A 15,415-nucleotide genomic window follows, 5' to 3' on the forward strand; every position below is an offset into this window, starting at 1 on the left:
CTCACTTGGGGTTTTCTTTACAAATTCATTTCCATTGTTAGGTAATTACAGGTAGCATCTATTTAGAAAAATGTGATACACTATTTCCTTTCCTTTAACACAGTATGAAACAGAATCAAAGTATTTTGTAGCTGAAAAGAATGCCCATATCAACTTAGGGATTATTTCTGTTTGAGACAGCGTAACTCAATGAGGAGCGGAAGTCTGTATTGGAAGGTGAAATACACCCAGTAATCTGCACTGATGCTTAATTGGTTTTGTCTTCACTCTGAGAGGCCTTAGAAGTTCATTTGCATAAGTGAACAAAATGTTGCATTTGACTCACAAATGAGGTTTAACTACCTGGAGAATGTTCAGAAGCTTGCCAGATTTAGAAGGCTGTGCCTCTTCAAAGCTCTGTGTGGCCTGTTCTGAGCAGCAGTGGAACCATTCCATCAGTCTGCTCCGGGACACTGACACGAGAGGTTCTCAACAGGAACATACACCTCTCTAGCATGTCCCATTCAGTCTGTATTTCAAAATGTTGGTTTTGCCTCCCTGAAAAAATCTTACTTGTAGTGAAGAAAACACTCCAGGTTTTTCCTCCTTCCTTTTCACCCAGGCACTGTGAGCCAGAACACCGACTCCCTTCCTCCATTTCTCTTGCGGCTGCTTTTATACATGACTTCAGTGTTGCAGTTTGTTCCCCTTTCCACAAGGAAACACTGTGGACTCACCCAAGAGATTATCCTGAGAAAATTTTGCTAGAGACATGACTCTGTTGTTAACAAAGTACACACAAGAATCATGTTATATTTTACCAGGTATTATCACAGCATCTTGAGTTTTGATTGATTTTTCACAGGGACGGGTTTAAACTAGTGCTGTTCAGTGACCTCCTTAGTACCCCTACGCAGTCATACACCATCACTGCATGCACTGCATAATTTTAAGTCCTCTTCTGTGTTAAGACTTTAGAAGACTTTTTAAATAAGGTGTATTGCCTTTGTGTAAAAGAGCAGGGAATGTCCAAAATTGCTTAATATGTCTCTGCAATTGCATTGTCATAGCTGCTTGGGTTTGTGCTTGTGTTTGGGGGTGAACCCAAGCAGCTGCACATCATATAAAAAATCCAGTGACAAACTATGAAATGAGGACTGTATGAATTATGAGCTACATATAAAGGTCATAGATTGCAATTGTTTTCATTTTTTATGAAGCCGCTTCATTTAAAATCTGTTGAAGAGTATCACCTGTATTTTACCTGTGTTATGTAAATTATTCTACTGCATTTTTTTAAAGTGACAAAAAGCACTGAAAAGTCTGGGTTCTTACCCTACCTGCTCTTGAGAAAAGAACAGAAAACAGGAAAGGAATTAATGCAATAGTATTGCTTAAAAAAAGAAAAAGTCCAGACCTACACTGTGAGAGTACAGGAAGTCTATTCCTACAGATTTTGGCCGATTTTGAAGATAAACCATCAATCGTTTCGGGTTTGTGTAAGTGCAGATTTCATTCTTCTTTTTTTTCTTTTGTTTTGTTAGAAATGTGCTTACAACATAGGCCAAATGTCACAATTTTTGTGATTATTATTAATCTGATTTTGTGATTATTATTACAAGGTATTTTGCATTTTAATTAGTAAGCATGGACAAATGAACACAGTTTTCCTTTTTTATTTGAGACACTTAGCAAAAATGCTGAAATATCAAACATTTCCTCGGTAGCTACAATATTGCCACTATGTACAAAATATTTGATAAATGTAGTACACATATAAAAATACAGTATGCATTACATATATACAGTACAATGTGCAAAACATATGGCATTCAAACATATGGAATTGATTTTAGGGGTGCAAACAGCAAATACAAAGGCATCATGGTTTCTTATAGAAAGGCAATACATAAACTGACGCCCTGATTGCCATAATTTGCATTTAGTAAAGTAGTGCTTAAATGAAGAGGGCCCTAGAGACAGGTGTCTATCTTCTTCTTTCCACAAAATGAGATGCTAAGACATAATTATGACTATGAAAATAAGAAGAGAAACACCTACTAGGGTTAGCATTATTTCTACTGCAAGCAGTACTGTGAAGAAAAATCCTATCTGGAAAAAAGCCTGTGCTAGTACTTACTACAAATTTCTCAAACAACAAAAACAAATCTGTACTGTTAAACATCAAAACCAGCTTTCAAAATATCTACATCCTTAATTTTAAAAAAAGTATGGATAATACTTCTGGGGACTTAATTTCCTATGCTTCAAAATACAAAGTGCCTCCTTTGGCAATATAAATGGCAATACTTTGGTTCCTATTTAAATTTTTATATTATAATAATTTATTTTAGGCTGTCTTTTGAATATCTGAGCTGTATTTTTTATAAAAATAGTGTTATTATATAGTTATTAACCATTCCCTGCTTTTTATTGAGATTTTTCTCTCATAGCTAGAATGGCTTTTTGGCTAGATTTCTAAAAATATGCACTTTTAACTTAAAAAGTCTTTAGTCAGTATGGACACTACAGAATGATGTATGTGTCTCTTTTTTGCACTTTTTATTTATTCCTAGCAAATTGGTATAAAAGGAATATTTGAGATTACTTCAGATTTTATGTATGCTCTTTATTGGCTATGTGTATACTATATGCAACTCCATTCCACATTATCTCGTGTTAAAAGCCATCTGTAGTATGGTCTATAAGTCATCAAAAGGTGACTTAATAGACCACAATATAAAGTTTCCACAGATCATTAACTAGAGATAAATGAAAGAATTTTTTTCCAGTTTTAATAGGATTTGCTTTAAGTTTATAATACACTGAAGATGTCATCCAAATAACAATAGTTTACATCGGTGAGCTGTACTGAGTTTGATTCAATAATGCCCTTCCAGTTACATGTATTCTGTGATTGCATTTTCTCTGTCTTGAAACTGTTCAGCAGCTTGTGCCTGGTTTCCAACTACAGTGCCTGTGCTTTTCAGGCATCTGAATGTTTGAGATACATAACATTGCAATACATTTCAATTTTAACATTGAAACTTCCATCTTGATCACTTGCTTCCTTGAACATAACTCCTGGTGGTGAATTTAGAAGTACCTTGGAAAGAAATTTCAGTATTAAGTAGTGATTATTTCTAAAAGCTGTGGCAAGCTGTTGCCTCAACTTTTTAAAGGTCTGATTCTGCAAGCCCACATTGCTGGATTAGACTCTAAATTTCTGTAGTGAACAACTGCCATAAATACATTTTATTCTCAGAGAGAACTGCTATATTTATGACACCAAGATTTCTGAAATATTTGTAATGTTAAAAAAAAAATTGCCTGTAAACTTACTTGCCTTAACTAATGCTGAATGGCACAAAAAGTGCATAACCAATACCATTTCTGTATTAAATGCAGGATGTCACTCTTGACTTGCCAAACATGTCTGAGCTCTCTCAGTGTCTAGAAGTGTAAACGCCAACTTTTGATTTTCACACTGATAAAATGGCATTCCTAATTACTTTGAAGGATCTACTAACAACAACATTTGATGGGATATGTTCCATCAGTATACTGCAGCCATTACATGGCAAATTTAGTGCCAGTGCATTCCTTTTGCAACTGTTCTCTTAATGAGAAGTATTTAGTTCTGCACAGTCGAACTGCACGGTCATGATTAAATTTCTAAAGATGTATTGTACTTGTGTGACAAAAATTGTCATGTAAAGCATGCACACACAGAAGTCTTAAGCAAACCTATTTCTGCCATAACAGGCATTATAACTATGGCAAATACACATTTCAGAACAAAGTCTAAAGCAAACCATTCTATATAAGGTTTAATACACAAGTCTGAAATGTACAAAAAAATAATCACACATTCCCTACACTAGAGTATTTGTACTTCAGAAACAAAAATGATCCCTTAATTTTTTAATTTTTTTTTTTTTTCAAATAGACTCAGAGTAGAAAGCTATGATGTACTGATAACAACACATCTTACCTGCTTGGGTTTATTTCTGCACACAGATTCCTATGGATTAGTTAACATTCTACACTGTCAATAAGGATAGTTTTGTAGCAAGATGACTTTGCCAGTTTTAAGCTCTATTTACATGCACATCAAAATGACAGTACAGTTGCTCTAGGTTTATCTGTCCTCTAAAAATTAATTTACTTGCTTCTTAATCAGAAGGCAGGGTCAAAAAGGGCTAACTCTAACCACATGTACGTGGTATGATATCTGGTGTATTACACACAATAAATTGACAGTACTGCAGAACACTAAATTTCATTCAAAGTTGTCCGATCAGACCAAGAGTCCTTAATTGCTATTCTCTTAACAGTTGAGGGCACTTAGTATCTCAGAGTATTAGCTCCAAAGATCATATGATGAAAAGGAATGCAAAAAGTTGAATGTGTTTGTTCAGCGTTACTGGAGAGTCCTATACTATGAAATTTTAAGGCAGACAGTCCATGTGTAGTAATGTACTCAAGTATTGTAGGCACAGCAAGAAGCACTAAGGAAGGATGTCTTTCAGCTTCATCTTTTGTTGTGAAAATCTCCACAGATTGTTTTTCTTTACTTAGTTTTAGATTAAAGTAAATCCTGGCCTGTAAAACTACTGAAGATACATAATGATTTAAAGTGCTGGTAGCTGGATATGACGCAAACATATGATGCCAGTTTAAACCCTAAGCCACTGATATAATCCACTATTTTATCTGAAGCCAATGGAATTGTGTAATATTAGTAAACCAGGCTGCATTGTGCATCTGGAGACATAAATTTGCAGTTAATTCCACAACACTTTCTGACAACAGTATTTTGTTTCATGTTACCATGACACTGTAGTGATTTTCATAAAATGTGACAGAGGTCGCTAAATAGTTAACAGCTACTTTCTGTTTTCATTATTTCTTTCATACTCTGACACATATCATTACTCTAAGAAGTAAACAAAAGCTTCAGGGCTTTTTTCCATTACTTTCTACAAAATTTAATTTTTGAAAGATAGTGGTGAGGAAGGAATTCTGCAATGAGCTCAGTTTTCAGACTAGAAAATACGAGCCCATTTCCACTGTTCAGGAAATAGGGGAATTTATCTTAATTTAGGAAATCCCTAGTAGGAAATAATTCCGATTTTATATCTGATTATCAGCCTACATCATCTATGGCAACATTTAACAGCTATCACCTGAGAGACAAGCATAAAATGTCAGAGTATTTTACTTCTGTTTGCATTTTGTGTCGGTTTTTTTTTCTTCCACCTGCATGCATAATAGACTGAAAAAAATTACTAAGGGCTTAAAAAATAGTATTTCCATGTGCTGTGCTTTGAGGTAAGAGCTTAATTTTTGCAATTATCTATTTCAGGCATGAAATATGTCTTACCATGAAACAGTACATCCTGATACTGCTATTTAGGATTCTCACTGAGCAGCTTCTCTGTTTAGCTTCCCTGATGTTATGTAGTGGTAGACAAAGCTGTTCAACAGATAAAGTATTCAATAAGAAATGATGGCTGTCCTGTCAGTACTGTCCCTACAACTCGGTCTGATCCTGCAAACATCTTTTATTGAGGGCACTGGGATAGATGCTTGCAGGATCATAATGCACAACAGCATGAGTTGAACTTTTCTACTTCCTCAAACTGTTCTAATATGCTGAGATACTGGATTCAACGATCTAACAAATATCCTCAAGCACACAGTAAATTAGGATATTTATTACTTCCATTACAGTAATCTCTTGTTTGAAGACCACTGTTCCCCTCTGTTTGCAAAAATAAACTATACAAAGTTAAAAGAGTATACAAATAACTGTCTGATATACAGATTAAAATCTAGTTATTAAATCCAGAGCATCGCTATAGAAAATTCAGTGTTCTCAATATTACCTGGCGTAGCTACAGTGGATTTCTTGCAGTTACACTTAATATCCCTTTGAATGTGGTTAAATTCTTCCCTCATGATTAAAGTATAGGGGAAGAGTTTAAAAAAACCACAAAACCAAAATACAAAAACAACTGAACAAATTAAGAGACTAGATATATGAAATTTCACTGAACCAGCCAGTGCTTCTACTTGCCTTTGCCCTCGCAATTCATTTTGAACCTGGCTCAGGCTATCCACAGGAACAATGAAGTGCAGCGATACCTCCCCCTCCCCCAAACATTTGCTCACTGTGTTAATACAGTCGGTTGAAATCTGACTTTTTCTTCTCTAAGTTTAGCCACGTTGTGTTTCTCATTTAAGCATTATAAAGTCAAAGACATAACTTCTTTCTTAAATATTTGTGATGTATTTTACCTTGGGGTACTTTTAATCAGTAAGTATAATCATCCTTTCTTGAATTATGAAATACAGCTTTCAGAGGGCCCTGATCTGCATTACTGCTAGGAGCATAAAGTAATTCACTGTTGTAAACTTGAAAATCAGTATGGAATTAGCTTCAAGCATTTGTTCTTCCAAATATTACTGTCTTAATTTATCTTAACTGCAATCAGAATAATATAATAATGGACCTCTGCTGTAAAGAGACTCACAGGTTGTGTTCTCGTTGGCTACAGCTTAATCCCAGTGCAACTGTAGATCTTGCGGATCTAGAAAGTCAGTGGAAAACACGCTGGGGGCAGTAGAACTGAGAGGAGTGAGTCCCGATGAGGAGCTGGGCATCGTGATGTCTAGCCATTCCATATTGTCCAAATTTGCATCAGGAAGGTCAAGAGACAGGCAGGAATTATTACTGGTAAACTGGGGGTCGGATGTTTCCATGGGTGAATGAGAGTGATCTAAAATGCTGGAGTGATTAAGTAGATCATTCTGGAGGTCTTCAATCAAAGAAAATGACTCTCTGTCCTCATTACTGCTTGTCAGTTGAGGAATTTCATTACCTGATGGTAAAGTTCCATCCAAGAGGGCTTCAAGTTGGTTTTCCAAACTTATAGACAAGCTGGTGGTTGGTTCTAATGACACAGGAGGAGGGGCCATTTGTATTTGTGGTGGTGGGCGGGATATCACTGTGTTCACTGGCATTGTAGTGATGTTGGCTGTTACTGGTCTCATTTTAGAAATGGGAGATGGTTCCTCCTTTATTGGAAGGGTAATCTCTGTAATAAAACCAAAACCAAAACCACTCCACTACTGAATACAGAAAAGATAATGACATATCCTTAGGCTTACAACATCCACCCCTTTTTTTGCACACTTTGAGATGCTCCCACAGTGAACTCAACGGAGTAGGAGCAATTTTGCTGTTCTGATATATTAACGCTACATACATAAGATTATGTCAGGTACTCTGTGAACAACAAAGTATTTTAAAACAAGTTCCAGAGTTCTGCTCTCAGTAATATTTCAGCCAATCAGAATATTTATACTGATGAAAAAAGGAACAATTTTCTAGATGTTAACTTTACCTCATTAATGTTTATAGTTCTGACTAACCAGAATAATTATGGAACCAACACATTTTCAATTTCCAGTTCCATCCCTGTTTAGTACTATGTCCACCTTGATGATAAGAGTCACAGAGATCAATCTAGGATCTAAAACTACTCTTTCTGTCAAGAAGTTCCATATAAGATAGTGATATTAACAATAAAAGGAAAAAAAGTATAAGTTCCAATTAATTCTTATACATTAATGTAATCCAAAAGTAGGATTAGACAGAACAGAACATGGAAATAAATCCTCTAACACAGTTGATGTTTCTGCCAGCAAATGTACACCTGACAATGTATTTTGCACCACTTTTCAAGCAAATCACACATCCTTAAAACCTGTAAGAGCATCTGTTAAAAGGATTACTTAGTAAAAAAGCAAAGCATTACTAAATGGACCCTCTCACACTCTTGAGGTGCCTTAATAAACTAAGTATTTTTCTTTGTAGAGCTCACTTATGTAAGTACAAGAGGCCTGAATACTTTACTTTGGTTTTCATTAAGATGATCAGGAAATAGCTGCCTTTTTATTGCAACTTCACAAACCTTCAAATAGTTTTAGTAACGTAACACTTGAAGATCTAAGTATCACAGTATCACAGTATGCTAGAGATGGGAAGGGACCTCGAAAGATCATCTAGTCCAATCCCCCTGCCGGAGCAGGAACACCTAGATAATGTTACACAGGAATGTTTCCTACATCCTCTGTTCCAGTTCAAACTACCCATGCAATATTTCAATAAAAGCACTGACAGCATTCTTCCATTTAGCTTGAGTTGTTCACTGCACAGGTCACTTATCTCAGTCTGTCACTGTCTACTCCATTTTCTTCAGCTGACTTTGCAATTTGCTTTGGAAAAGAGAAAATACTGCAATGTTTAGAATATGGCTAAAATCTTCTAATAGCCCACAATCAGTCACTTCTGTCCTGGCATTCATGGCTGTCAAGATCCTTATATGACAGTATTACAAAACATTAAGTTAATTGAATTGCTCAGCACCAGAACATTTCCCAGTATTGGAATGGCTTCTTGGTCTCCAAAGCCTAATTATGCCTGAAAGCCGCCTCCTACTGCAAAGCTACCTTTGTATGTTACTCCGGTTATTTTGTCTGCTTTCTGATAGCTTCCTTATGTTAACTGACAAAAAGTTTTTATTCATCAATGCCTTGATGTAGTTCATACATACTCTTTCTGGTCATGTGTCTTTGATGTTTAAGAGCTGATAATACGTGGTTATATTTAATGAAATTTTGGTATCAATATTGCTTTAACTCTTACTCTATTTTTTTGTGTAATTTCAATATATGTTATATGGACTTGCTCAACTTTTTCAATTTTGATAAAATACATCTGTGGTAACCTAAGGCATTCTTTTCATCGTTTGAATGCTGTGGATTATTACAGAGGTCTGCCTGAGCTAACTTAAAAGCAGAGAAGTTCCACAGCAGTTTGACTGCATGTGTTTTGGTAAATGTTGCCTTTAATAGATAATTAATGCAAACTTTCAGAAATACAAGTTTCATCCAGTTTGTAGAGCTTCTGTCTCCTCTCCCTGGGAGAATTCTATCCTTTCATTCATTTCAGTATAGTACTGAATTTTTATTCTCAGGTTTTTAATCTCTGTATCAGACAGACGTCACTTAGCTTACCTCCGCTCTTGATGAGAATATCAAAAAGATCATCCATCTGCTGACTGTGCGCACTGGAAATCTGTAATGCATGAGAAAAGAGTTATTCTTTTTCTTGTAGTGTTTATGCCTAAGGTGACTGAGCCTAACACTTTTCAATGGTACATTAAGTACTAACCTATGATCAAGACTAAAATTATTCATATGAAACTGTCAATCTAGAAAACAGAGAAATAGTTTGGAGAGACACTTGTGAATCCCTGTGGTCATTTTCAATACAACAGAATAGGGAAAAAAATCTGTAAAGCAAGACAGATTTCACGAAGGCAACCCAGAAGAGAGGTGCTGAAAACTAGGAACAAGGACAATTACTAACCCTGTCTTGTACCAGGGTAAGTATCTGCAATAACTGCCGTGCTCTGGGGGGTGCAACCTGAAATGTTTTCTCTCAGAGACAGCCTGTGAATAGCCATCATGCAAGATGCATTTTGTTAGGTACGGTTTTGTTGGTTGTTGCCTTGTTTGTGTTTGGTATTGTAGGTTTGGGGTATTTTTTTCTATCTTTTTTCCAATCTGTAGATTCATGTTCTTTTCTTTTTTAAAGGGGAGGGGAAGCTTTCATCAACTGTTTATCTGTTTGTTTTAAACAGCCATCTCCTGAATATCTGAACCTTAAGCAAAAGTTTAAAAAATCCCCACAAAACCATTCTTTCAAAAACTGTCCAGGAAAAATGGAGACTTTCATGATGGTCTCAAAAACTAAAACAGTGTTTTAAAACACTGTTTTTTTCTGGAGATGGGAAGTAATTTGTTATACTCTGGTATAACTCTATTATAACCTTTGTCTGGTATAACTGTTATAACCTCGTGTAACTCTGATTATACTGTGGAGATGTGAAATAATTTGTCATCCCAAGATCTAGCTCCTGAAGAGAGGCCAGTGGGGAGGCTAACTGGCAGTCGGTCATGTAAGACCTGTGTGCGTTCACTGTGAGGATGCCTCACACATGCCAAGAACATATGGAATAGCATTAGAAACTCATGCTTCTGTCTGAGTGTCTGTCACCATGAAACCAGCAACCAATAATAAGTCACTTCAATACCTTATCTTTTGGAATAGTTCAGAAACACATGAGGTTAGGGATGCTAATTAGTTTTGTTTGCAACTTTCCTCCAACATGAAAGGGTATCGTGGTAAACTGACAAAGCAATCTGTAGAATTATTCATCAAGATCACTAAATATAGATTCTTTTCAGGCAAGCACCTGGGCTCATGTATATAACGTCTGCCTAAATGTGTATAAACACAAACACATTCTCGTCAAGTTTACTTGAATTTACTTTCTCTCTTTTAAGCCTGAAGTTTGGGTATCATACATCCTTGAAACAAGTTGGGTGAAGGTTAGCTATTAAGTAGCAATAGCAGCATTATCCCATTACATGTATTGCCAACTGAATACTGTAAGAGTTACTTACATCTGTCTATTCCTTTAATAAAAAAGAATCATGAAACAGGAGCCCTGTAGTTAAATGCAGTTATGAAAACAGTAACAGGGTATGTTAGACAATCTTGACACCAAACAAGTACTAAAATAAGCAATGGCTGTGATAAATCTAAAGAAAAAAATATGTTTTTAATAGACTAAAAGGAGAAAATAACTACCTCACGGTGCGATGTCTGAATATTGCGGGTCTGTTTTATGGCCTCTTCATACCGAGGAGGATCTTTTGTCTTGGATACTGTGTTGTTGAAGAGGGTTTGTTGAACAATATAAGGCTGGGCTTGAGATGGAGAACCAGGCTGCATGAAATAACAAAACAGTGACTAAACAATAGGCTTTAGTGAATTCAAGCTGACCAAGTTCTACACTGATTGTATTGTCATACTGATCTACATACTAACAAATATCAATAATATAGGTAATCTGAGGGATAAAATAGTAATTTCTTCACACGTACATACACATATACATTATTAAAATCTACACAACTTTCTTCCTCTTTGAGTGAGCTGCGCTATGTACTTTAAGAACAATAATATAAACCTGAACTTTATGGAACATAGTGGGGCTAACCTTACCTTATTAGGAGTTGCAGGTCCATTCTGCACAGAGGGGACCTGGTTACCACCAGTGTGAATGTTAGAGTTTGATGTCTCGTTAATAAAAGATTGTGAAGGTGTTGTAACTGGTGCAGTCTGATAGGAAAATACTGTATTTGATGTGGTGGGTGGAAAAACCTGTAAAGGATTAATACATCAGTCTTAGGTTGTGTTGGGTTTTTTAATTAATAACATTGGGTAAAAGACATTAATAAATTTTAAGACCTGCTTGTTTAAATTCCCTATTAAGGGAATGTTACCTGTACTGATTTTTATCTCTGGTGGAATAATTTGTAAATCTAGAACAATTACTGTTTGAAAGAAACTTTGTGCTGTGATGTGGTTTCATTCATCACTAATAACTAAAAATATTTCCCTGCAATTTTTCAGGAAGCATGAGGAAAGTGCACTAATACAATTTTTCCCAAGTACATTCAGCAGAGTATGGAACAGTTTATTACAGGCTACATGATTTCCCCACCTAGTGGACAGTCAAGAAAACTAATTTATTTCTGACCTGATAAAAAAACTATAGTCCATATATCCACACCTGTCCTTGCTTTAAGATAGAATGGTTTGGTTTGTGCCATATAATTCTAATTTATTTTATCTAAAAATATCTATGAGTAGTGAGGGAGAGGCAAAAGGTATAAGTGATGAACTTGGGTATCAACTATAAATTTGGTTACTGGTATATAAACTTTTTATTTCTTCGACTGATAGTCCATACAGTCACTGTAAATGATTTCCAGCAGTATCCTGCTTCTTGTATTTTTAAGTTAAAGGGAGAGAAAGAGGGGCTATGAATATATGAGTGTGCAAGACTGTATCGCTCCCAGATACCTTTATGACAAAGGTGACAAATCTTAGATCAGGGATGGAGATTAAGCTATGATAAGCTTAATTAAGTCTGCTGTGAAAAGGTTTGATCCAGTTTTTTGTTAGCTCCCTTGATCATCTTTTCTGTGTGAAAACTTGTACTTTCCAGCTGTCTGGCACTGGGGGGAATGGCTGAGGAGATGTTTTTCAGTTCATTCAGTAATGAGACAAGGGCCATGTGGTAGCTATGATGTGAAGAGACATCTCAAGTGTGCAGGAGAAAAGAAATGGAATAATCAGATGGTTTACATAAAAATCTAAGCTACCTGAGAAAGTTTAGACAGATTCAAGGGAAACTGGTTCTGGGAAAAAACTGTTTATAGAGGTGATAACTATTAGGAAGACCAACTTCACTAAAAAAGGTTAAATTAGGAAGTAGCATTATTCACTCACAGTTCATGAGCTCAATCTGCCTGCTGAAATAGCCAACCCTCATGAAATGCAAACAGCAGAGAGGTAGAGCTAATGCTCAATGCATAAAGACTGTCCTGATGTGTTGTATCACATCAGTATCTTACACTGATGAAAAAAGCAGTGGAATTACGTTGCTGGTCTCCTGTGTAAGAGTTGGCAGTAGATGTGTGAGAGAACCAGCTAGGACTGGCAGGCGGCTCAGCTCCGGGACAGCTAGATGCAGAGGGAACTCTGCTGGAAACTGTGCTGTCTCCATGACAACTGTATGGGGGAAAGACCAGAGGCTTCAATCCTTGATTACCTCCTGCAATCATTTCAAGGAACTTGTAGTCGGCAGATGAAGCAAACTGCTAGTTTGGCACAAGTATACACCTTAGGATGACCGGAAAATTTCTATATGGGACTTGGCAAATTAAAGAGGTAAGATTAGCCAGCCCCTCACCAAATGCCAGGGAACCTGGATGAGATCTCTTTTTGGGTCAGTTTTGACTTCTGTAGGATAAGCTCAGTGTTGATGAAATGAAACAGACTGAACAAGCAGTCTGAAGAGTGGTAATGCACATTTAGCGTGCTCCCCTTTATTAGCCAGGCATGTAGAAAATGGCAGGGTGTAATTGTACATCTTTTGAGGTAACTTTTATCTGAACAAGAGCCTTAGCAGAAGCAGATTAGAGGACACTGCACAGGTAGAACATGGTTTTTATGATGCACTTTTGTAAACTGAAATATAAACTTTGAAGGCTTAGGTATTTTGTAACAGTTACAGGAAAATTACTGTAAAAATTAGCCTCTTCATCTTGAAATCTCAGTTGTTTCTGAATTACTCTTTCCTTGAGACAGGCTGAAAAACCTTGCCTAGTGATAGTACTAACTAAGTGATAGGAGCCCCAGAGTTGTTAGCACCACTAAGGAAGCAATAAAGGTATCCCTGAGTCTCTAATAATAGAGGTCAGCCTGAAAGAGGCTCAGAGGAAGAGAAACCCCTTTCTTTTGTGATGACTGGTGCTGTTGGATTGATCTGTGTTACCATATGAACATGACTAGACTGGCACTCTCGGGTGTGCATCCAGTGCTGATCTATGTCTGTTTTGGAATGGGATATTACAGAACTGACTGAGAAAGAGAAGGATCTCTCTGAATCACTGCCTGCATTTCTCAGGAAGAGAGGTATCATAGGTATGTTAGGGTTCTGACTCACTGGAATTGCATCCTCAGTATCTGAGTCCATAGCTTTCTTAGCAAGTAATGATGAAACCAACAAGGAAAGCAGGGAAACTAAAACGAACTCATTTAAAATAATAAATCACTGAAGACATAGGGAAAAGCTTTCTCTTAAGAACTGCCTACAGGAATCCTCCATTTTGAAGCAGCAGCAAATAAGAGAAACTGACTAAAATACCTGGTATACCACTTCTGCCAAGCATGTGGAAGAATGTAGTAAGAGTGGTGCCAGAAGACTACCAGTAAGAGAAAAAGTCCTTTAGCCTTCCTTATTTATTTTCAACTGAAAAACAAAGTAAGTCCTGCATGGACTAAAATGTTGGAAAGAGAAGTTGCAAGCCCATTGTATTACACAGAAAAACATGGTAGAGAGATATTAGGTGACCTGACCATTTACATATGATGCAGATGACACTGCCTAGAATTAGTTACACAACTATGTATCTTAACGCTTGTGCTATCCACAAACCTTTCTGATTTGTTGCGTATGACCAAGTGCGTGCTGCGTGATGGTGTTTTGTTTTGATTGTGGAGTATGCATCTGAGGTGCTGTCTGGACCACGCCAGAGGAAGAAACAGGAGCAGGTATTTGTGATGGGGTCTGTATTCCAGCTTGTGATTGAGCCTAAAGGATGAAGATAAAATATATGCATTATTCGTATCTCACAGTAAATTACATAATGTAAAAATCTATTGCATAGATTCTGCAGAATGGCAATAACGTGTATTCTGGGAAGGATGAGTGTGAACTGTGTATAGGAAACAAAATTTTTACTCTGCTACTGGTGAGTTCCCAAGTAAAAGGTTTTAGAACGTTTACAGAAGATAAAGACAAAGTGGAGAAGATTAAGTGAAGAGCAATGAAAATAGTATAAGAGACAGAGAGAGCATAACCAGCAAGAAAGGATTATAAGAACTATGTTTGAATAACTAGAAAGACAAAACTGATGATGCAAGAAAAAGGTTGTTTTTAAGATGATCATAGTTCAGCCTGGAGAACAGGCTGCATGGAAACCTCAGAGCAGCCTTCTAGTATCTGAAGGGAGCCTACATGGATGCTGGAGAGGGACTCTTCATCAGGCACTGTAGTGACAGGACAAAGGAGTGATGGGTTTAAAGTCAAACAGGGGAGATTTAGGTTAGACAGACAGAAGGAGCTCTTTCCTTCTTCTTTGTGAGGGTGGTGAGGCACTGGTACAGGTGCCCAGAGCAGCTGAGGCTGCCTCATCTTGGAAGTGTTCAAGGCCAGGCTGGACAGGTCTTGGAGCAACCTGGTGTAGCGTGTCCCTGCCCATGGCAGGGGGATGGAACTAGATGATCTTAAGGTCCTTAACCCAAACCATTCCATGATTCTATGATTCTATAGTCAAAGTAGTTTTTAATGGCCACTGAAAGGCAAGAAGCATGTCTAACCCCAGGAAAGAAAATTTTAGCTGGTAGTTAGGAAAACTTCAGCAATATCAGTGAAATGAAATACCAGAAGCTGCTGCTTATGGTTGTTAAGAGAATGCTAGCAGGATTTAAAAACAATTTAGACAACGATCCGTCTGGCTGCATACCTACCAGGAACCACCTCTTGCACTGTGGACTGTGCAAGAATCAGAATTTTACAGTCCTCATAAATGTTGCTAAGTGCAGCTGTGCACACACAGCACCAAAGCCTCAGCCCACAACAGGCCACAGCAGCCAAGTACAAGCTGGGGCTGAAAGAATACTTTGCTGGCACAATAACCATGTGGATGGCAGGAGATTTCA

The 15,415-nt window shown here is 37.0% G+C and overlaps 1 protein-coding gene across 6 annotated transcripts in view; it reads right to left on the reverse strand.

The window, feature by feature from the left end:
* Positions 1 to 1,639: 1,639 nt before the first annotated feature.
* The window catches only part of MRTFB (myocardin related transcription factor B), a 77,213-nt gene continuing 63,437 nt past the window's right edge, over positions 1,640 to 15,415 (reverse strand). For 5 of the 6 annotated variants that reach the window (XM_057407889.1, XM_057407884.1, XM_057407883.1 and 2 more), the window contains 5 exons: positions 14,130 to 14,285; positions 11,126 to 11,284; positions 10,709 to 10,846; positions 9,067 to 9,127; positions 1,640 to 7,082 (listed from right to left, as the gene is read on the reverse strand). In XM_057407889.1, coding sequence (XP_057263872.1) covers positions 6,544 to 7,082; positions 9,067 to 9,127; positions 10,709 to 10,846; positions 11,126 to 11,284; positions 14,130 to 14,285 — 1,053 coding nt within the window. In that variant the 3' untranslated portion in view covers positions 1,640 to 6,543. The remainder of the gene's footprint in view (positions 7,083 to 9,066; positions 9,128 to 10,708; positions 10,847 to 11,125; positions 11,285 to 14,129; positions 14,286 to 15,415) is intronic. The other variant, XM_057407888.1, reaches the window with a different exon arrangement.

This window comes from Pezoporus wallicus, unplaced genomic scaffold (assembly GCF_028554395.1).
Source record: "Pezoporus wallicus isolate ANWC-B61680 ecotype Strahan unplaced genomic scaffold, APGP_CSIRO_Pwel_v1 contig_4012, whole genome shotgun sequence".
Lineage (NCBI taxonomy): Eukaryota > Metazoa > Chordata > Aves > Psittaciformes > Psittacidae > Pezoporus > Pezoporus wallicus.